The sequence below is a fragment of the Pan paniscus genome, chromosome Y (genome assembly GCF_029289425.2).
Source record: "Pan paniscus chromosome Y, NHGRI_mPanPan1-v2.0_pri, whole genome shotgun sequence".
NCBI lineage: Eukaryota > Metazoa > Chordata > Mammalia > Primates > Hominidae > Pan > Pan paniscus.
Genome location: NC_073273.2, coordinates 32,259,775 through 32,282,431, shown reverse-complemented (window position 1 = coordinate 32,282,431; position 22,657 = coordinate 32,259,775). Strand labels below are relative to the sequence as shown.

At 42.2% G+C, this 22,657-nt stretch overlaps 1 protein-coding gene across 6 annotated transcripts; it reads left to right on the top strand.

Annotated features, from left to right (window-relative positions):
- The first annotated feature begins 7,976 nt into the window (after window positions 1-7,976).
- On the top strand, window positions 7,977-22,439 carry LOC129395525 (RNA-binding motif protein, Y chromosome, family 1 member F/J). 6 transcript variants are annotated; one of them, XM_055106964.2, is made up of 13 exons: window positions 7,980-8,114; window positions 8,798-8,856; window positions 9,979-10,091; window positions 10,560-10,663; window positions 13,627-13,804; window positions 15,719-15,868; window positions 17,881-17,995; window positions 18,951-19,061; window positions 19,497-19,607; window positions 20,044-20,154; window positions 21,076-21,186; window positions 21,273-21,361; window positions 21,862-22,439. In XM_055106964.2, exons 3-13 carry the CDS (start codon window positions 9,983-9,985, stop codon window positions 22,161-22,163), a joined length of 1,491 nt encoding a protein of 496 aa, XP_054962939.1. In that variant the 5' UTR covers window positions 7,980-8,114; window positions 8,798-8,856; window positions 9,979-9,982; the 3' UTR covers window positions 22,164-22,439. The 6 variants fall into 6 exon arrangements, with proteins under 6 accessions (XP_054962937.1, XP_063458076.1, XP_054962940.1 ...); XM_055106963.2 differs by having other exon boundaries at window positions 8,026-8,114; window positions 15,716-15,868; window positions 21,862-22,438; XM_055106962.2 differs by lacking the exon at window positions 8,798-8,856 and having other exon boundaries at window positions 7,977-8,114; window positions 15,716-15,868.
- The last annotated feature ends 218 nt before the right edge of the window (window positions 22,440-22,657 follow it).

Sequence of the window (22,657 nt, the reverse complement as noted above, 5' to 3'; positions counted from 1 at the left end):
CACAGGCCCGGGGTCTGTGGGAGCACCCAGGAGAAAACCGTGTTGAAGCTGGAGGCAATGCTGGAGAGGACGGCCGGGGTACAGAGCAAGGAGGCGGCCTTGGAAGAGAAGGCGGTGCTGAAGGGGGAAAACATCATGGCTGAGGTGGAGGTGGTGGTTGAGGTGGAGCCCGACGTGGGGTGGCAGAAGGAGGGCCAGCGGGCACAGCCTGGCCCTGGACCGAGCACACCGGGGCCGTCAATGGACTCGCTGGAGGTCCTTCACTTGGAGCTGGGCTCCGTGAATGCCCCAGGCCACAGAGCATCGCCGCCTTGTGGGCCAGAGCAATATGCTTGCGGCTGCCGATTGGGGATGGCTGGCAACAGGGGATAGTCATCGGGCTTCGGGGCTATGGGGGCTGTTTGGGGGGAGGAGCCAGGTGGGAGGCGCGTGGGGGTCAGCCAGGAGGCAGGGGATGGGGGACAGCGTGGGAGCCGAAGCCACATTCCTGCAGCTGTGAGGGCAGCTCGCTTGTAGCAGCCCTGGGAGCACGTGGTAGGGAAGGGGAGCCAAGGCCAGCACTGACGAGGGAGAATCGCGGTGCCAAGGTCCCTTTGCGCACAGCCCAAATTTTAAGGACACGTTTCCCTGGGAACTTGCCTGGAGGACGAGGAATCTGTATGCCATTACCAGCCATTGAACCACCCCTGCTCTCGGTGCCTGTTTCCAGCAGGCTCACCCCAGAAACACAAGGTGCTTAAGAGGGGTTCGCGGCGCATGGGGCTGCCGACCTCCTCACGGCAGGAACCAGCTCCGCAGATACGCATTCTTCCACCTGCAGGCTCTGCACTCGAAGGTGTGTAGGCCCTGAGCCTATATAACTTCCTTTGGACCCACGCAATTCTCTTGGAGAGCGCCAGGCACAACCCTGCTGTCGCTTCTAAGTACAAGGCTTCCCTCAAGTGGACATGCCCACCCCTCAGGGAGACTAGGATAAGAGGACACCACACACCCGGACATCAGCGGAGCATGTCCAGCACTCAGCACACAAAAGCCTCCTGCATCTCAGAAACCCAGAGAAGCAGCCGCCTCACACCACCCCCCGTCCCTCCCGTCCCTCAGCTGCAACCACCTGCCCACTTTTTCTGCCTCCCGTCTCTAGTCAGCCCAGGCCTTCTTGTCCGGGTTCCACCCACTCCAAAAACCACCACAGTTGTGGCGTTGCCTCCTCGCCAGACAGAGATAGAGGGCCAACAATGAAGGGTGACTGGCCAAATGTCTGGGAGATGGCGCTGTTCCACATTGTCTGTGTTCTTGCGAAATTGCAAGGCGTCACGAGGCTTGCCCACCCAACCCTCTGGAGAGTTCTTGGGCAGAGGTAGATTGTTTGGCGCAGGAGATGTTGGCGTGGTTCAGAAAGCATGCGGAAGTCCTGCTTTGCTACATGATGGATTTGCAGGTCAGGCTGGGGAGCCTGGGTCTGTGGGAGGAGTCAAGTGTCTGAGTCAGTTTGAGGTCCCCCTGGGGACCAGCGTTGTCTCAGTGGGAGAGCTGGGAAGGGAAACTCATGGTTCACTACAGCTAATAGGCCATCTCAGCCCAGCTAGTTGACATGGTCCCATTGAATCCATCCTCTTGCTCCTTGATCCGGCAGGTGGAGGAACTCAGCCATCCCGTTTACCGGTGGCAGAATGATTTCCTTTCATCCCAACCTTTATTTCCACAGTGAAATCATCATGAAGGAGCACTTTGTTGGCATCCTCGGTAAGGAATGCCTCCCAGCATGGTAGGGGAGCTGGTGTGTGGGAGGGTGGGACTGGCATGAACCTTCCTGACTCCTCTCCCTGCAGGCTACAGGGTGTCTCATTCCACTGCAGTCCAGCGGTTCTGGGATCACGAAGCTCAAGCCTCCAGCTGCAGGCAGTACACCTCCTACCTGAGCTTATTCAGCTGTTTGGCTGAACATGACTGCCCGGGTTTTGGCAGGACTGCTGAGGTGGTGTTCAAGGTGAGGCATCATGGGAAAGGACCTAGCTGGTCATTCCTTGGTCTCTGGGGAATTGGCTTTAAACTGTCACCTGAACTGTCCTGGACCCACGTCTGCAGTCCCCTAGATCATCAGCCAGGGCCTATGGCTCAATCTATTGCAGTTCTATCCCATGGAGAGAGGGTCAGCCTTAGAGGCGGAACAGAGAGGAGGCCAGGCGAGCAGCCTAGGGCTGGGAAGGACTGGGAACTGAGAGGCCTTTTGACCTGGATCTGGGCCCCACATGGAGAACCCAAGGATCCTGGAGGAGACTGCAGTGAGCAATCCCAGGCAATCCATGGGTTGGGGGAGAGAGACCCATCAGGGACATGTAACACCCGCATTTCAGGATTGGGGCACCTTAAGCCACTATGATGCATATATGGCTAAAGTCAGCGGGTGACAAGCAGGGCTAAAGGGATAGCTGTCTCATCATCACTCGCCAGCTCCCTGCCCTGCGGTAAGACCTGCTGCCACCTGGGGCTCATTTTGAGATCAACCAGGGCTCCCGTTTTCTCCAGGAGGATGTCCACCTGAGGCCCACCTAGGTCTATGTCCTTTCGCAGTGTTTCTCCCAGGCCAGTCATGTTTTGTTTCCATGAACCCGGCTGCCGTGACATGTGTTATCCTCTCTGCCATCCTCACTCCCACTGCCCTGCCTTCCCATATAAGTTAGTCCACCTCCCACGGAATCTGGAGGACCACACTGGGCTCCAGTGTGAGGCAACGTTTTATTTTCTTCACGTACATGTATTTTAGGGCTACCTCCCAGGCTGGGAATGTGAAGAGATTGCCAAATGGCTGGGGACCTTCAGTGTGTGTCCAGGGAGGGAACCTCGCTGGGAATAAAGGCCCACCTGAGTAATGGTGTGGACATCCAGTGCCAGTTGTCTTGATAAAGACCTGCTTTCTTACATCACCTACTATTAACATAAAAGTTAATTCCTTAGAATATTGAAAAAACAAATTTAAATATGAAGAAATATAATTAGTTCATAATTGTATGGAAAACACTGCCGACTGATCCATTTTCCATTACAATTCTTATGGGAGACTTGATGTTTTTAGCAAGTTTTAAGATGCATTTTTATTCTTCTACTCCTGCCAGTTTTTATGATCATTTTTGTAATACAAGGACATGGCCTCTGGAAAGTTTTGAGGGACTTTCAGCTTCTTTTAGGGTAGATAGTTGTAAATTTTGAATTGTTTTCCCCTGGGGTTCTTTTCAGGTTACTCTTTGTACTTTCTATGGGGGGTGTTAAATTTGTTTTCTTGTTTCGCCCTTGTGGAACTTTCGTTTTAAAGGAATTGTGTGTGTGTGTGTGTGTGTGTGCGTGTGTTAGAAATGGGAGTTAGCCTGTTAGCATGTTTTCGAGTATGGATTTTTTTTTTTTTTATCAATTTTTTGGGTGTATGTGTGTGTGTGTGTCTGTTTGTTTGTTTTTTTTCAGTTGGAGTCTCACTGTGTCATCTAGGCTGCAGTGAAGGGGCAAACTCTCAGATCATTGCAACCTCTCCCTCCAGCTTCAAAGGATTCCCGTGCCGGCTGGTGCTGTTTTTCCCCCACATGAGGAGAACATGCAGACAGTTATAACAAATTCTGTGCCTGGGTAGGTAGGAAAACAAATTTCAATGAATGGTAAATTTCACAAATACAGTTTCACATTTGTATTTTGCATCATTTTGAAAATTTTAATTGCTGACATATGAAATTCTGTATTGACTTTCATGTTAAATGTACACTTTTCCATCAATTTCAACAATGAAAACTAGCGAAGGCGAAGCATTAGTTCAGGAAGTTGAAAGCAGTCGTTCTGTAAAAAAAAGAACATATTTATTGAAGATATATTTACAGAGATTTTAGAAGGCTTCAGTCAATATTTTTGTTTCTGTTGCTCTGGTGTTTTATCATACAGGGACCAGACTGTAGCATCAGTAGCTATAGTTACAAGGCTAGCAAAGACTCAGTGCTATAGAAATTATTATTGTGAAAATTGGCAGCCTGGTTGTCCGTTTGAGGAGACTAGAGGACTTAGGAGTTTCCGCCCAAAGTACAAGGGCCTGGTTTAGTGGGTGGCCTTCTTTTGCTGAAGTAGATAAGACCCAGGAGAAGGGTGGATTCACTGTAGTAGCCAGGGCTTTGAGACTGGTAAAGCTTATTTGTCCCCTAGTGCCATTCCCAGATATTGGTCTGTGCATAAAGGCACTTCCTGGACTCACTGACTCCTGTAAATTCAAATGTAGAATTTAGATGTAAATCCCTATTTCAACTTCTTAAACTGAGATCTAATAAGTGGGTAATAAAATATGTATTCAGAGGAAAGGGAGACGTCAGACAGGTATATAACCAAATCATCCTGGTCAAATACCTTCAAAAATATTACTGCAAAAAATTAGTGAAAATTAAACCTTAAAAAAGTTATTTTAATTGGAGAAACAGAAAAAAGTTGGAGTCATTTTAAACCCCGAGGTGTAAAAGTACTGTTATTAGATTACAGGAATTATGTACAATGAATAATTTGTTGGAAGAGCAGCATACTATGTCTTGAGTGTGGATAGAGGTTCATAAGCCATGTAAGAAAACTCAGAGATTGAGAAGAAAATGTTTTCAGGGATTTTTTTCTGTTGTGAAAGACTTTTAAAATGGTTTCCTACTGATCAATGATTCACTTATATTTATCATCGAGGCATATGCTGTATACCCTTTTATATAGGGATGAAGTTATAGTTTCTATCATGTAGATACAAAAACATGTGACTCTGTACCACATTTGCATCAGAGCCTTTGGCGTGATTAATGAAGCAAACAGTGAAACTGTCTATGTCAGGATACAGGTGGGCACAGCTGGAAGCTTCCGGCACTTGCACTTTAACATTTCTGCATTCTCATCTGTCTCTCCTGGAAAGAAAATGGTCGATAACTATCCTAAAGGACGTATGTTACATGAAGACACTAAGTATTGAGATAAGACCATGAGTTGTCTTATCACTGTCTTGTCATTACATTTATATGTATAATTTATACAAAAAATCCAGTTTATTTTATCACGATTACATATTACATCCCACATTTATGTATTTTATTATCTTTCCAGTGACTGTTTTGTTTTGTTTTGTTTTGTTTTGTTTTGAAATCTCGTTCCACTCTGTCACTGCCTGCAGCTGGAGGCTTGACCTTCCTGATCCCACAACCACTAGACTGCAGTGGAATGAGACATCCCGTATCCTGCAAAGAGAGGAGTCAGGAAGGTTCATGCCAGACCTACCCTCCCACACACCAGCTCCCCTACCATGCTGGGAGGCGCTCCTTACCGAGGATGCCAAGGCAGTACTCCCGAATGATCACTTCATTGTGGAAGTAAAGACTGTGATAAAAGGAAAACTTCATCCTGCCGCCGGTTCCCGGAAGAGTTGCTTTCCTCCCCTTACCTGGCCAAGAAGGAGAAAGAGGACGTACTCAAAGCAGCATTTCATGTAGCTGGGGTGAGGTGACCTGTTAGCTGGGGTGAAGCGTGTGTTTCTCCTTCCCAACTCTCTCATTGAGACACCCCCGGGTCCCAGGTGTACCTCAACCTGACCCAGACACCAGACCCCTCCCGAAGACTCAGGCTCCTTAGCCTGACCTGCAAATCCATCACGTACGTAGCTTAGCAGGACTTCATCATCATTTGTGATCCCGGCCAACATCTGGGTGTGCCGCACAAGCTGCCTCTGGTCAAGGAGCCGCCAGATGATTGGGTGGGCGTGCAAGGAAACACCCTGCAACTTTGCAAGAGCACGGAGAGTGTGGGGCAGGGCACCTTCCCTTCCAGGCCCTCTGTCTCTGTCTGGCGTGGAGGGCACCATCAGAGCTGTGGTGGTCTTGGTGGTGGGTGGAGGCAGGCCCAGACAACCTGCTCTGACCAGGGACTGGCACTGAAGAAGTGGGCAGGGGGTTGGGGGCGGGGTGTTGTTGTGTGAGGCGACTACTTGCTCGGCGTTTCTGAGCTGCAGGAGGCCCTCCTGTGCTGGGTGCTAGACAGGCTCTGCTGCTGTCTGAGTGTGTGGTCTCTCCTTCTCCTGGTCTCCCTGAGGGGTGCACGTGTCCACCCCAGGCAACCGCTGTGGGTAGAAGTAGCTACGGGGCTGTGCCTGGCTCTCCCCATGGAGCTCGAGTGGTTTCAAGGGAGCTTATATATACTCAGGGCCTAAACATCTTTGGGTGCAGTGCTGGCACAGGGAAGAAATTGTGTCTGGGGAGACAGTGCCTGCCTTGCATAGGACAGCAGCCCCGTGCACAGTGACATCGAGTCTTGAGCACCTTGTGTTTCTGGGGTAAGCTTGCTGGACACAGGCAAGGGGAGCAGGGAAGTTCCATGGCTGGCATGGGCATGCAGACTCCCCTTCCTCCAGGGACTTTCCCAGTGAATCGTATCCTTCAACTTTCTGCTGTTATGATGGGTCCTTGGCGCTGCTGTTCTCCCTGGTGAGTGCTGTGCTTGGCTTCCTGTCCCTACCACATGCCCTCAGGGCACATGCAATTCAGCTGCCCTCCTATGTGCATGAGCCTGTTCTCGGTTCCCCTTGTTGTCCCCCATGCCCTGAATCCTGGCTGACCGCCAGTGCCTACCACCTTGTTTCCCCCCACCTCCGCTCCCGGGAGCTCGGCGCCCATCCCCTGCTGCCAACCATCCCGAATTGGAAGCTGCAAGGATATGGCTCTGGCCCAGAAGCCGGGGATGCCCTGTGGCCTGGGACATTCACGTAGCGGAGCTCCAAGTGAAGGACGTCCAGCGAGTCTCTTGCTGGCCGGGGCGTACTGGGGCCAGGGCCAGGCTGTGCCTGCAGGTCCTCCTGCTGTGGCTCCACATTGGCCTCCTCCTTGGCCACCACCTCCATCTCTGCAATGATGTCATCCCCCACTAGCATGCCTCTTCCCCCAGGGTTGTCTTCCTGCTCTGTGCACAGACCATCCTCTCCTGCACAGCCTCCAGCCTTAACATGGTGCCCTCCTTGAGGCTCCAACAGAGCAAAGCCTGTGCCTCCCACCCCCCACCCCCTCCCCCGGCACCCCTCGACTCTGGGGGCAACTCCAGGAGAGGCCTGCGGGCCTTGCCCTGCTGAGAACCACATCTTACACCTATGTGGAACAGGGTTCCTGGGGAGCCCCACAGGGCCCTTAGCCTGTCACTCTCACACTGCGGCTCAGATACCCAGCAGGGTTAGCTGCGCACAGCAGCCCTGGAGTCGGATGCCAAGGCCCTGGCTTCCAGAGCCCCGCTAGCAGGCACCACGGCCACCACTGCACTTGTGAGAGCCTCTGCACCAGCAAAGCAGTGCACACGGATCACTGCATTGGCGACCATGGCGGTAGGCCTCCCGTGTGCCCAGGACACAGGATGAGAAGTCCTTTGGAATGCCCCTGTGAGTACAGCATCCTCAGGGAGGAACCATGGAACTCGGAGTATGTATTTGCCTAGACCTGACAGAATCCTTGCAGGGTTTCAGCTTCTGGTGCAGAGGAATTCCACCTCAGCAACGTACCAGTCAACTTTAGTCCCACGCACCCGCCCTGCCCCAATCCCCCCAAGCCACCGCCGCTGCCCTCGCCCCAGCGGGCAGCGCTTGTCCCTCTCTCTCCCCTCTGGATCTGCAATATTCGGTACCATCAGCCTAGCCTGCCTAATGAAGTGAGATGTTTCATGTGTTCCCTGTGGGTTAATTAATGTCTTGCCACACTCAGGATGCCAGTTAGGGTGTAGGTCTTCCATGCCCACAATTGCAAAGGGCTCACAGTTCGCGTGTGCCTTATTCCACCGCCGCCCGCCACATGGCACAAGCGTGGTCTCGGAAGAGTTACCGCGAGATGATGGAGCTGCAGGCCAGCTGGGGCGGAGGGGCCTCAGGACACGCCCACAGCCTTCGCAGGAACTGGCTGACGCCCACCGCCTTCGCAATGATTGGCCGCTGGAGGTAGGCGGGATTTCCGGGCACGGCTTCTGGCGTCCTTCCCTCTCGGGGTAGCTGCCGCTGTCCTTCCCGCAGTTGGCCCTGTGGTGTTCCGAAGCCGGTTCCGTACGGCCTGAGGGCCAGGCGAACCTCAGGCTCTTTGTCCTACTAAAAAGCGCAGGTATTTTCTGTTTCTCTGGACAGCTGCGGCTCTTGGCAAGAATAGAAAGCAAAGGTTTGGGATTTTGTCTACAAAAGGGGATGGGTTTTCTATGTGTGGTTGTTGAATTACGGGAGGAGTCAGTGGGGGAAAGAACTCCTCAGTGCTATTAAGAGACTCACTTTCGTTAAACTCATTGATTTTTGCTGAGGATTCTACCTTTAAGTGCCTAATATGTCCGACTAGTTGTGGGAGATGGTGCTAAGCCGCCATTTGTTTTCATGTGCACTTTTTATTAAAGCGGGTTTTCTCTGTGAATGTGGTCATAATTCAGAATACAGGCAATACACTTAACCACTGCGATTAAAAAGTCACACTTTTAGTTAGCACATGTCGCGTGTCTGATTTGCTTGGAAGAAATTATCAAATTTTGACATAAATTGTGTTACTTTAGTGTATGTAGAAATATGGGGCCACAAATAATCTGAGTTTCAGTTTGCCTCTGTAAAGCCTGTGATTGTCTCCTTCGTTGTATGACAGTATTTGAAAGATGTTTCATGTATCTTTGGCACCGTAAATAATTTAAACCGAATAAGTGGGTGTAACCGAGATAAATGGAGTTAGATAGCCGAAAACTGGAACAAAATAGATGCGCTTAAGTTATTCTGTTAACCTGGCACACTGCCTTACTCCTGTAATCCTAGCATTTTGGGAAGTGGAGGTCGGAGGATGGCTTGAAGTCAGGAGTTTGAGACCAGCCTGGGTAACGTAATGGACTCTTTCATTGCTATTTTCGCATCAGGGACTGGTTTAGTAGAAGTCAGTTTTTCCTCAGACAAGGGTTGCGCAGGGGAAGAAGGCGGCGAGGTGGACACGTTTGGGAGTGGGGGCTGGCGGCAGGGCTCCGAGGGGCACGTGGTGGGGCGGGTCTTCCGGTAGGAGCAATGTGACAGAGGCCAGGTGGGGCAGTGAGGCTGTCACGGGGACAGGGAGGGCCAGCGAGGGAGTAGGGAGGATGGTTTCCGGATAAAAGTGTACCACCTCAGGTCATCCTCAGGCGTTACATTCTCCACAGACAGGTATTACATGTCATCCTCCGGCATCACATTCAGGCCACAGATAGGTACGGGTTGAAGGCTAGGGTTTGGGGATCTTTGACCTATTGTATATTTCAAATCACTAAAAGATGGTAAAATATTTAAAATATTCTCCTCCTAGAACATTTTAAGTAGCTCGATTTAATCTCTTATCCAAATATCATGCTGAGTGTGGTGAGTCACCCTTGAAATCCCATCACTTTGGTAGTCCCAAGCCGGCAGAACACTTGAGCCGAAGATTTGGAGACTAGCTTGGGCACTATGGGGAAACCCTTGTCTATTTTTAAAAATACAAAAAATTGCCCAGCTGTGGTAGAAAGCGCCTGTAGTACTAGCTACTTGGGAAGCTGAGATGTAGGAAGATCAGTTGAGGCTGGGTGGAAGAGCCTGCGGTGAGCAGTTCACTTTGGCAACAGGAGACATACATCTCAAGAAAGAAAATATGCAAAACATCACACTGTACCTCATAAATAGATTCTTTTCAAATAAAATTATTTAAATGGGGACATTCTTCATATTGCAACTGAGGAAAATTACAATAGCTTTTCTTATCTAATTTTTAGAAGTGAGATTTTGTCAGGTACATACTAAAATGCAGCATTTGTCCATGAAGTTAGTGCCCCTCTGCTCTGAGTGTTACAAATTTTACATATATAAAGTAAGAAATAATAAAAAGATGTCAGCCTCAGGAAGGGAATTTTACTTGGGTTTTCAGCACAGTACGTAATAAAATTTTCTCTTTTTAGCTTATTTATATCTAAATATAGATAATTTTTTACCATTTACAGCACAATGGTAGAAGCAGATCATCCTGGCAAGCTTTTCATTGGTGGCCTCAATAGAGAAACCAATGAGAAGATGCTTAAAGCAGTATTTGGGAAACATGGTCCCATATCAGAAGGTAACTCTTCAAACCGTGTCTCTGTGTGTGTGTGTGTGTGTGTGTGTGTGTGTATTTTCACATGTATATTTCAATATGTATGTTTAAAATATGTATGTTATATATATATATGTTTTGAAAAAATATATTTTTTCAAAGTTCATTGTATACCTACGTTAAAATGCCTTATGCATTTTAAACTCTTATTTTGTAGTATCCGTTTGATATTTGGAAAATTCTCATAGTAGTAGGTTAAGGTTCTGTGGAAAGGATAACCTACTACTTAGAAAGGAAAATGAGGGAAAGTAAATGTGCTGTGGAGTTCCGAAACAAACTGGAATAAACTAGACTGACTGTAGGGGTGACTGAGTACTGAGAACCATAATAGTGATGTGAAATGCAATTATTTTTTAGTTTGATGTAACCTTTAGATGGTGAGTACCTTGATGAGTCCATTATATGAATGTAAAATGTTTTCATATATTTTAGTTCTTTTGATAAAGGATCGAACCAGCAAATCCAGAGGCTTTGCATTTATTACTTTTGAGAACCCTGCAGATGCTAAGAATGCTGCCAAAGATATGAATGGAAAGGTAAGAGTCCCTTATTACTAATATTCTAACTCTGTTCTTCAATTAACAATATTTCTAGGTCTTTTTAATATTACTAAACTTTTGAAGATAGTAGAATGACATATGAAGCCATCCTCTTTTTTGTGCCATATACGTGCAAGTGTAGTTGGAAGGGTATTGGAATTAACATTCTATAAATTAATATTTGGTAACCTTTTTCTATCTTTGTATTTCGATATGAGTGCAAATAGATTTTAAAAGGTTTTGAAGAGCTTTAAAACTTAAAAAGGAACCCTCATGTAAATGAAAGTAATAAGTCAATATTTATTAAATGCTATTAATAACAGATGCACAAGAAGGAAAGACTCTTTCCTTCTTGAAGAATGTATTTTATGAAAATATATTCTTGCAAAAGTGTATTTAAATAAGACCCTTACATTTACGGAAAGGTTAAGTAGTTGAAAATAGAAAATAATATGAGAACATTGAAGTCAGATAACAGAAGAAGTAACTGGCATTCTTGGCTCCGTGCTTGCTTTTTCTCCTAAGGACATTTCTTTCCTGTCACCAGAGTAATTTATGTAACATGAATAGCTAATTACTCATTTCCCCAGTGTGTTTGAGGACTTGTTTTGATTGAACCAATGGTCTCTTGTCCTGTTGAGTCTTAAATCTAGAGATTGTGTGTTTACTTAAGCTTTAAACTTCTATGTAATTATATTAATTATTGAATTCCTTTACATTGTAGTCAAGAGCATTCCATTCTGTGCTCTTTAGTGTTTTTTGCTTTATAGCATTATCCCAATCATGCCGGGCATGGTGGCTCATGCATGTAATCCCAACACTTTGGGTGGCCAAGGCGGGCAGATCACAAGGTCAGGAGAAAGAAACCATAATGGCCAACATGGTGAAACCCTGTCACTACTAAAATACAAAAAAAAAAAAAAAAGAAATTAGCTGCATCTGGTTGTGTGTGCCTGTAGTTCCGGCTAGTCAGTAAGCTGAGGCAGGGGAATCGGTTAAACCCAAGGAGGCAGAGGTTGCAGTGAGCCGAGACCACGCCGATGCACTCCAGCCTGGCAACAGAGCAAGAATCCGTCTCAAAAAAACAAAAAATAAATAAAATAAATAAATAACATTATCCCAATCTGTTTTTAGGTCCTGTTAGTCTTCACGCTATTCCCAAAGTGCTTTTTTAGACTTCTTGAGAATTATCCTTCCCTGTGTATGGCTCATAAATAAAATTTATGCTTCAAAAACCACTTAGATTTCATATTTTCTTCCTCATTGCGTATTGTAGGTATTTTCTACTCGCTGTACTATGTATTAATCTATTGATCGTGAAATTGTATATAGTGCATATTTAAGTCTTGCTAGTTGCTTTTCTTTCTGTTACATCTAGCACACTTCCTGTCACATAGCAGAAAGTACATTTTTATTCACCCTTATAAATTAGTATTTCAAGCTGTGGTAGAAACCGAGAGTTGCTTTTGGTTCATGGCTTTGTGGTAGGTATGGAGATAATTTTGACTTCTGTATAGGAATCTATGATAATTTCTTTTTTCCCTCTAGTTTTCAAGCAAAAGGGCAGATAATTTGTGTAAAGTTTTTGTTCGTTTGTTTGTTTTTTAAGATGGAGACTCGCTGCGTGCCCTAGGCTGGATTGCAGTGGGGCCATCTTGGCTTACTGCAACCTTCGCCTCCCGGGTTCAAGCGATTCTCCTGCCTCAGCCTCCCAGTACCAGGGGCTACAGAGGCGTGCCACCACGCCCAGCTAATTTTGTACTTTGAGTAGGGATGGGGTTTCACCCTGTTAGCCAGGATGAGCTGTATCTCTTCACCTCATGATCCACCTGCCTCGGCCTCCCAAAGTATTGGGATTACAGGTGTGAGCCACCGCGCCCAGCCAACGTTATTTCTAAATTACTTCATCTCACATGTTTTATTGTGTTAAAATAACTATGAATGTTGTATGCACATTAATGTTAAGATGGCCAATAAAGGAGGTTCTTCGAGTTTTCAGGGGGAATTAACAGTTAAGGAATTTTGGCTGACTTCAGAACACTGGGAAGGAAGCAGCCGTGGGCAAATCTGGGGAAAATATTTTGAGCCCAGAAATAACAAAAGAAGTTTCAAGGTAGGAACAACGGGCGATGTGGCTGCAAGGGGTCTTGTTCAGGGATTTAAGTCCTTCCTCCAAATAACAAAAGCCATGTAATTTTAAAATCGCATTATTAGCTGAACTGTTTTCAAAAATTGCTGTGGCCTGTAGAAAAGATTACAGTGAAAAATGTTATTATGAAATTAATTAGGATAGTTAAGCATTTCTGAGAAATTACCTGAAGTACTATATTAAGATTCGTTTTTTAGGGGCACGTCTAAGGCAAGGTAAGAAATGAGTAAGGCAAGAAAACTTAATGAGATCAAACAAGGATCACATTTACAGAAACATTTTTAGAGTCAATATAGAATTGTAAATCATATGGGGACATTTTACGTAAGTGTTAGCAAATCCAACAAGAAACAACTCATAATGAGTAATGTGACTAATCACTCTGAAAAAGTAAGCTCATTTTTTTTTAAATGACACAAGTTTCGTTGGGACATTGCAACTTTCAAATCAGTGATGTGACTACAAAGATGAAGTGGATTATATATTGTAAAAAACAGATGTGCCACATTCTTCCATAGAATGTGTGATGGGTCAATCTTTTTTTTTATGTTTGAGTTTTTTTTTTTAATAATGGAGAAGTTTTCAAGGAATTTGAAAAATAGAATTTGTGTTTGATCCCTTAATGGAAGGCATGTGCTCAGTAACTGTCTCAAATTTGGCATTGCGAAAGATGTGTTCATTTTAGGAGAAAAAAAAGTTTCCTTTTGAGAGAAAATACCTCGAATTGAACTACAGTTGATGTAAAAATGTTTGTAAAATGTGCATACGTTAAATGTGCCAGTGTTATTGATAGTACCCTTAATACTTCTAGTCTTTGGATGGAAAAGCAATAAAAGTAGAACAAGCCAAGAAACCATCTTTTCAAAGTGATGGTAGGCGGAGACCACCAGCTTCTTCGAGAAACAGAAGCCCTTCAGGAAGTCTGAGATCTGCAAGAGGAAGCAGTGGAGGAACAAGAGGGTGGCTTCCCTCACATGAAGGACACCTGGGTAATGTTTTAAAATATAAAGATGGAACCATAGGACTGAAAGAAAATAAGTTTGACGATATCGAAATTTCTCAATTTTTTTATTTCCTGTATGAAGAGAAAATTAGCTTATTGATAATAAGCAAACTTATTTCTAAGTACTAAAGGCGTATTAGAAGAATGATTGAACTAATATCTAACATTTGTTTTAAAATTATAGTAAGTTTGCATTGAAGTAACACACATTTGAAACTGGGTTGTGTTTGTGAATGCTGATTGCCTGTACTCAACCGGTTTTCTGCAGAACCCATTTATATTCATTATACTTTAGAGTTTTCTACTTTAGGGCCCAGAACTTCGTGTCAGTTGTATTATCAAAGTACGATGTAATATTTAAAATTTTCCAACAGGAAAAAGTAACTGAATACTGAAGATTGATTTTGCAGTATTTGTTTTCTTGTGTCTACATGTGGAAACATCTATGCAAATGTATTGCTTTGTAATTTTGATACAGAGAGTTTGTACATTGGCCTGCCATAAAGCATTTTCAATTGAAGAAATGTAGAACTTTAATTTCTGAAAAGAGTGTGTGACTCTGGAAAGTTCTAAAAACCACGGCTTCACAGATATGTATGAATCTTTCTTTGCTGGAGGCTGAGTCACTGAAAATGATATTTATGAGTGATTTACTTAATAGAAATGAGGGGTCCATCTTTACATCCAAAAGAAAAACAAACCATATATTTAAAAAAAAAGGAAAAAAAAAACTGTTGGATGGGCTGGGCGAGGTGGCTCACGCCTGTCACCTCAGCACCTGGGGAGTACAGGGCAGGTGGACCACGAGGTCAGGATTTCCAGACCAGCCTGGCCAACATGGTGAAACCCTGTCTCTCCTAAAGATACAAAAAAATTTGCCTGGGCGTGGTGGCGTGCACCTGTAATCCCAGCTACTCAGGAGGCTGAGGCAGGAGAATCACGGGAACCTGGGAGGCAAAAGCTGCAGTGAGCCAAGGTTATGCCATGGCACTCCAGCCTGCGTGATAGGGCAAGAGTGCATCTGAATAAATAAATAAATAAACCTGTTGGTTAAGTTGTATTATCTATTAACCAACCTTCAAAACTCTAACAATTAACTTGGAGTTTTAATAACCAGACGTGTAATTAATTGGAGATTGTTTTCAAGTTGAAATTGCAGTGTTTGCTCCAGTTTAAGATGCATAGCTTCATGGCTATTTTGTCTCCACTGATCTTGAGGGTGAGGTTCAATTATACTCTGCCACGGACGAGAATGTATATATAAATTCTAACCTGTAACACCACCTGGCAATTGGCATATATCTACATTTTTGTAGATGTAAAAAAATATGTTTATATTACCGAATATGCAATTCTTAAAGACTGTTAAAATTCAGCATAGTCTCATCTGAAAATTAGTGTCTCATAAGGGAATTTTAAGAATTCTATATTGTGTTAACAAATTTTAGAGACAATGTATTTTCCTGATATGTGACTTCTTGGTATTGGAAATATTTGAGTTTCTTTGAATGGAAATTAGTTTATCTTTATGATGTGCTTTGAAAATTTTTCCTCATTACAGAAGGATATAAACAGTCAGTTATCATTTTTCTTTTAATATTTTTATGCCTATTATATTTAGATATTTTAGTGATAGGTTTCTGCCCTGTTCACGCCCCATTTTCCCACATCTCTCCCTCATACCGATATATTATGATACTTGAGTTTCTTTCTAGATTTTCTAAATGAACTTTTATTGCTTGAAGTGTACTAATACCATGTAGGAATGCTAATTTTATTAGTTTAGACAAAATGTGAATTTGTTATAAAATGTAGAAAATATTTGTAAACAACTAAAACTTAGCCATTTAAGAAACAGTGATGTTAGTTAACTAAAAAGATTTTGTTTGAAATTCAGAAGATGGTGGATACACTCCTGATCTCAAGATGAGTTATTCTAGGGGACTCACTCCAGTTAAAAGAGGTCCATCTTCAAGAAGTGGAGGGCCTCCTCCGAAAAAATCTGCTCCTTCTGCTGTGGCAAGAAGCAGTAGTTGGATGGGAAGCCAAGGTAAATGCTACCTGACAGAAAGACCGTAGTTTTTGTATGACTGAAAATGAGCCGTTTTACCTGAATGCTTAGCTTTAAGTTCATTGAACAAAAGGGAAGTGACACATACGTGAGCATAATTGCTGATTGATAGCTTTTATTATAGTTTCTATCTCACTAGGTACCTTTCAGATTTATGTTGAAGAAATACTTGAGCTTCTCATTGCAGATCAAAGAAGTGATTAGAGTGAGGCCAACATTCCTTTTAATCCTGTGTTGGCTAGAAAATTCCCCTTAATTTTTCTAAAAGTTCCTAGCAGTATTCTTTGACGGTAGGCTTCTTGATGTAATTAATTCTTCCATTTCCTAAGTCCCCTGGTGTCCCATTCTAAAAATTGCTTGTTCGGTGACTTTGCCGGGTTGGAGTCTTGCTCTTACTACGTGAGAGTGCACTATGTGAGATGACGGCTTACCATAGCCTCAAATTTGTGAGATGACGGCTTACTATAGCCTCAAATTCCTGGGCTCAAGCAATTCTGCTGTTTCAGCCTCCCGAGTTTCTGCAACTACAGGCATGCAGCAGCACACCTAGCTACATTTTTTTCCTATGTTTTTGTAGAGAGAGGATCTGACTACATTGTCAAAACTGATGTTAAAGCCTGGGGCTCAAGCGGTCCAGCTGCCTCAGCCTTCCACACTCACTCACAGTGTGAGCCGCTAAGCCTGGCCATCCAGCTTCTGAGACCTCAGTAATGCGTATGTGCAAGGCATACTCACTGCTTGCATGAAGATTCAAAAGAACTACAAGAGCATTTAGCAGACAAGGAGTCGTTGGGCTTAAATATGATTTAAAAATAAATTTAAGGCTCGAGAGGTAGACACGTAGGAGTCCAAAATTCTTAAATTAAGTGGATATCACAGAAATGCAGAGTTGTGAAATATAGGTGTATGTAAATCAGTAATTGAGATTGTACCGGGATGTTTAAACATTAACACAAGGTCCTTAGTGTAAGATTTGAAATTATTTGAGGAGAGAATTTAGAACTAAGCAACATGAGGTGAGCAGTAGGGTTGAATGCAAGTAATACTTTTGAGAATTGTAAGACTGCAGACTGAGCAGAAGAAAATAAGACAATAAATAAAAGTTCTTAGCAAGGAAGTTTAAGCAGAGCAAATTAAAATTCTTTCTTAGTCCTCCATCCACATATGGAGGAAGTTAAAAACTGCCATTTTCAATTTTACATTTCATACATAGAGTATCGGTGAAAGGAGGTATTTATTGGCTTCAGGATACCCAAGCCAACACATTTCCATTGGAAAATTAGCCAGTGAAGGTATCATATGTGAAACACTGACCTCTAAGGAATAGCAAGTGAAGAATATATTAAAGGAGAAACTTTCTATTTTGAAATAGCAACAATGTTGTAATGACCCCTTGCATAGCATTGCTTTCTTTGCAGTAAAAGCAAATCCTGACCATCATTAGAAAATCTTCACTAATACATTTAAATTTGTCAACATTTAAGATAGAGCCAACCAGTTAGAGATAAAGAACTTTTATGTAAACATTTAGCATAGAGTCATTTAAAGGTAGCTGTATTTATGTGTGTGTGAGATGGACTGAATGATATTGGAAAATCTACCTTCTTTGGCTGAGAAAGGACAATGTATGTAAACTTTAAAATCAGTGAAGAGTTTGATGGTTTTACGTGTTTTCCCTGTGTCACTCACAGTCATCAGTAATTTACATGAAAAGGAAAATAAGAACTAAGTAGTTATTAACCATTACAAATGAACTTTTACCTAAGCATTAATGTTTGCCTTCAGCTTCATTAGAAGAACTGGCCTTGTGGAAGCCATGGGATTATCCAAAGCCATGAGAAATATTCACAGTGTCATGTCTGTCTAGTAATTTAGGAAACAAAGAATGGAGTCATAGAAGAAATAATTTAAAAAAGTTGTTTGAGAGAAGAGAAAATAGCGTTTCAGATTTGGTGTTCTTTACGTAATGTTCCATCATTTGAATGTTAAAGGTCCCATGTCACAAAGAAGAGAGAATTATGGAGTTCCTCCACGCAGAGGGACAATATCTTCCTGGAGAAATGATCGCATGTCACCAAGATATGATGGTTATGCAACTAACGATGGGTAAAGGAAAAATTAAAAAACACAGTTGATTTTTTTTTTCTGTGGTGATGAAATTCACATAACAAAATTAAATATTATAAGGTGAACAGTTAAGTGGTGTTTAATACGTTCTGTGCCAGGCAACAACTACCTCCATCGACTTCCAGAACATTTTCATTACTCCAAATTAAAACTCCAACTACCAGTTAAGCAGTCCCTCCCAGTTTCTCCTTTTCCTCAGCTGCTAGATAACACCAGTCAGTGTTCTGCCTCTGAACTTAACCTGTTGTGGGTATTTAATGTTAATGTGCTCAAACACTACATGACTTTTTGTATTTGTCTCCTCTCCTTTTGCATGATGTCCTGAAGGTTCATTTACATCATAGCACTTCACTCCTTCCACAAGCTATTAACCCATTATTTTATCTGGGTTGTTTCCACCCGAGTATTTCTACGCACCGATATTTGTTTGAGTATGCCTATTCGGTTCTGGGTGTATATGAGTGGAATTGCATGGTCCTATGATAATGATGTTTGTTTTCTTGAGGAACCACCACATTTCTCCATAGTAGCTGCATCATGTTCCGTTCCAACCTAGCATTGTATCAGCATTCCAATTGATCTACATCCTCTCAAACACTTGTTATTTCCTGCTGTTTGAAGTTTATTGCCATTCCAATGTGTGTTTGAAATATGATATCCCATTTTGGATTTGAAATGCATTTTCTGCACCCATTAACTCATCATGCACTTGTGTCCTAGAACTTAAAGTATAATAAAACAAAAATAAATGCATTTTCTGCATCACTGAATATGAGTATCTGTCCCATGTGCTTTTTGGGCATTTGCCGATTTTATTTGGGGAAAAACTGTTTAGAAGTTTGGCCTTTTAATTTTGTTTAAGTTGTAAGTTAGTCATGTATTGGATACTAGAAGTTGAAAATTTAAAATTTGTTGCTTAAACTTATGCACACAGAAATCATCCAAGTTGCCAAGAAACGAGGGATTATGCTCCACCATCTAGAGGCTATGCATACCGTGATAATGGTCATTCTAATCGGGATGAACATTCCTCTAGAGGATATAGGTACTGTACCTTTTTCTGGATTTGTCAAATAGATTTCTTAAATTGTTCATTCCAACTAACGTTCTATCAGGGCTCCAATTTATCTACATCCTCTCAAACACTTGTTATTTCCTGCTTTGGAAAATTTATTGCCCTTCCAGTGTGTGTGTGTGAAATATGATATCCCATTCTGGATTTGAAATGCATTTTCTGCACCCATTAATTCATCATGCACATGTACCCTAGAACTTAAAGTATAATAAAAAAAAATGCATTTTCTGAATCACTGAATATGAGTATCTGTCCCATGTGCATCTTGGGCATTTGCCCATTTTATTTGGAGAAATATCTATTTAGATGTTTGGCCTTTTAATTTTGTTTAAGTTGTAAGTTAGTCATATATCGGATACTAGAAGTTGAAAATTTAAAATTTGTTGCTTAAACTTATGCATACAGAAATCATCGAAGTTCCCGAGAAACTAGGGATTATGCTCCACCATCTAGAGGCCATGCATACCGTGACTGTGGTCATTCTCGTCGGCATGAAACTTATTCCAGAGGATATAGGTACTGTACCTTTTTCTGGATTTGTCAAATAGATTTCTCAAATTGTTTGTTCCAACTAACATTGTATCAGGGCTCCAATTTACCTACATCCTCTCAAACACTTGTTATTTCCTGCTTTTGAAAATGTATTGCCATTCATCTGTGTGTGTGAAATATGATATCTCATTTTGGATTTGAAATGCATTTTCTGCACCTATTAACCCATCATGCACATGTACCCTAGAACTTAAAGTATAATAAAAAAAAAGAAATGCATTTTCTGAATCACTGAATATGAGTATCTGTCCCATGTGCTTTTTGGGCATTTGCCCATTTTATTTGGAGAAATATCTGTTTAGATGTTTGGCCTTTTAATTTTGTTTAAGTTGTAAGTTAGTCATATATCAGATACTAGAAGTAGAAAATTTAAATTTGTTCCTTAAACTTATGCATACAGAAATCATCGAAGTTCCCGAGAAACTAGGGATTATCCTCCACCATCTAGAGGCCATGCTTACCATGATTATGGTCATTCTCGTCGGCATGAAAGTTATTCTAGAGCATATAGGTACTGTACCTTTTCTGGATTTGTCAAATAGATTTCTTAAATTGTTCATTCCAACTAACATTGTATCAGGGCTCCAATTTATCTACATCCTCTCAAACACTTTTTATTTCCTGCTTTTGAAAATTTATTGCCATTCATCTGTGTGTGTGAAATATGATATCTCATTTTGGATTTGAAATGCATTTTCTGCACCCATTAACTCATCATGCACATGTATCCTAGAACTTAAAGTATAATAAAACAAAAAGAAATGCATTTTCTGAATCACTGAATATGAGTATCTGTCCCTTGTGCTTTTTGGCCATTTGCCTATTTTATTTGGAGAAATATCTATTTAGATGTTTGGCCTTTTAATTTAAAGTTGTAAGTTAGTCATGTGTTCGATACTAGAAGATGAAAAGTTAAAATTTGTTGCTTAAACTTATGCACAGAGAAATCATCCAAGTTCCCGAGAAACTAGGGATTATGCTCCACCATCTAGAGGCTAGGCATACTGAGACTATGGTCATTCTATGCAGGATGCACATTCCTCTAGAGGATATAGATACTGTAACTTTTTCTGGATTTATCAAATAGATTTCTTATATTGTTCATTCCAAATAACATTGTGTCAGGGCTCCAATTTATCTACATCCTCTCAAACACTTGTTATTTCCTGCTTTTGAAAATTTATTGCCCTTCCAGTGTGTGTGTGTGAAGTGTGGAAGCTCCTTTTTTATTTGAAATGCATTTCCTGCATCATTGATTATCAGTATCTGTTTCATGTGCTTTTTGGGCATTTGGGCATTTTGGGCATTTGGGATCTGTGGGTATTTTATTTAGATGGTTGGCAATTTAACTGTGTTTAAGTTGTAATGTAGTTCTATTTTGGATACTACAATTTGACAATTTAACATTCCTTGCTTAAACTTGTGCACGCAGAAATAGTCCAAGTTCCCGAGAAACCAGGGATTATACTCCACCACCTAGAGACTATGCATACCGTGATTATGGTCATTCTAGTTGGGATGAACATTCCTCTAGAGGATATAGGTACTGTCATGTTATCTGGATTTATCAAATGGATTTCTTAAATTGTTCATTCGGAAATTGAAAAGACTTTTTTTTTTTCAATTTAGTTATCACGATGGCTACGGTGAGGCCCTTGGTAGAGATCATTCTGAACATCTACGTGGAAGTTCTTATAGAGATGCATTTCAGGGATACGGTAAGGGTCCAGGATGGATTTGTAAATTACAGAATTTTATTTAATAGACCGGATTGTTATTTTAATGAAATTCTAAGGAAAATTGTAAAGGACATATGCAACATGTTTAAATATTGAGTATTCTTTTTTTTTTTGATCATCCCAGAAACATATTTATTCATTTTCATCATTGTGCACAAATAATAAAATAAACAGTGCTTATCTGGTACTCATTATCAGTATAAAGCCTAGGGAATGATATGAAGGTGAGAACTTCAGTTAACGTTAAGAAAATGTGACGGAGCATTTACTTTAGAATTAAGTTTGTTAAGCTGCAAAATACTACTCTTACACTTCTCTTAAATAAAACCTTCTGACTATTGAAGACTTGATTAATATCCTGTCAACAAAGGCGGAGGAAAGCAGATATTTCCAAATAGTACTTTAACTAATTCATGCTTTAATGATAGCAGTAAAAATGTTTAAATGTAGTCCCACATATTATTTTATCAACCCTGCAGGGACCTCTCATGATGCACCACCTGCACGAGGGCCTCGGATGTCTTATGGTGGAAGCACCTGCCATGCATATAGTAATACACGAGATAGATATGGCAGAAGTTGGGAGAGTTACTCAAGGAGCTGTGGTGATTTTCATTATTGTGATCGTGAGCATGTTTGCAGAAAAGACCAAAGGAATCCGCCTTCTCTGGGTAGGGTGCCCCCTGATCCTCGTGAAGCATATGGTAGCTCAAGTTATGTGGCATCTATAGTAGATGGTGGGGAGAGTCGATCTGAAAAAGGAGACTCGAGCAGATATTAAAGCAAGCATTCAAAATAATAGTTATTGCATACCAAGCCTTGTTTGCAAATCAAAAATTGAAATGTTATTTCTGCATCGTTACCTGCATATTACTGACAGAAACATGTTGGTTTTGTGGAGAGAGGTAGATACTGACTTCCTCCATGAATTTTTTGAGGTATTCAAAGGAAAAGGAATTGTTTTCAAAGTAATTTCATACTTGTTGATGCTATTTGGAAAGTGTTTAGATGTAATATCTACCTTAAAATTTTCACAATAAAATTTTACATGTACTGCAAGATGCCTGGTGTTATTGGTTAGCCGCACATGCTTAAAGCAAATTCAATAGGAGAGTAAATTGTGTAGTTTGTTGTACGTTTTCCTTTGTTTCTTTGAACACAGATGCAAAATTAGGGATGTGTTATGTCGCCCTTGCAAGCTGCTCAAGTTTTCTAATTAGGCTGTTTCTCTTTAAAAACTAACAAGGTTAAAATGTTGGAGAAGTCTTCAGAAAG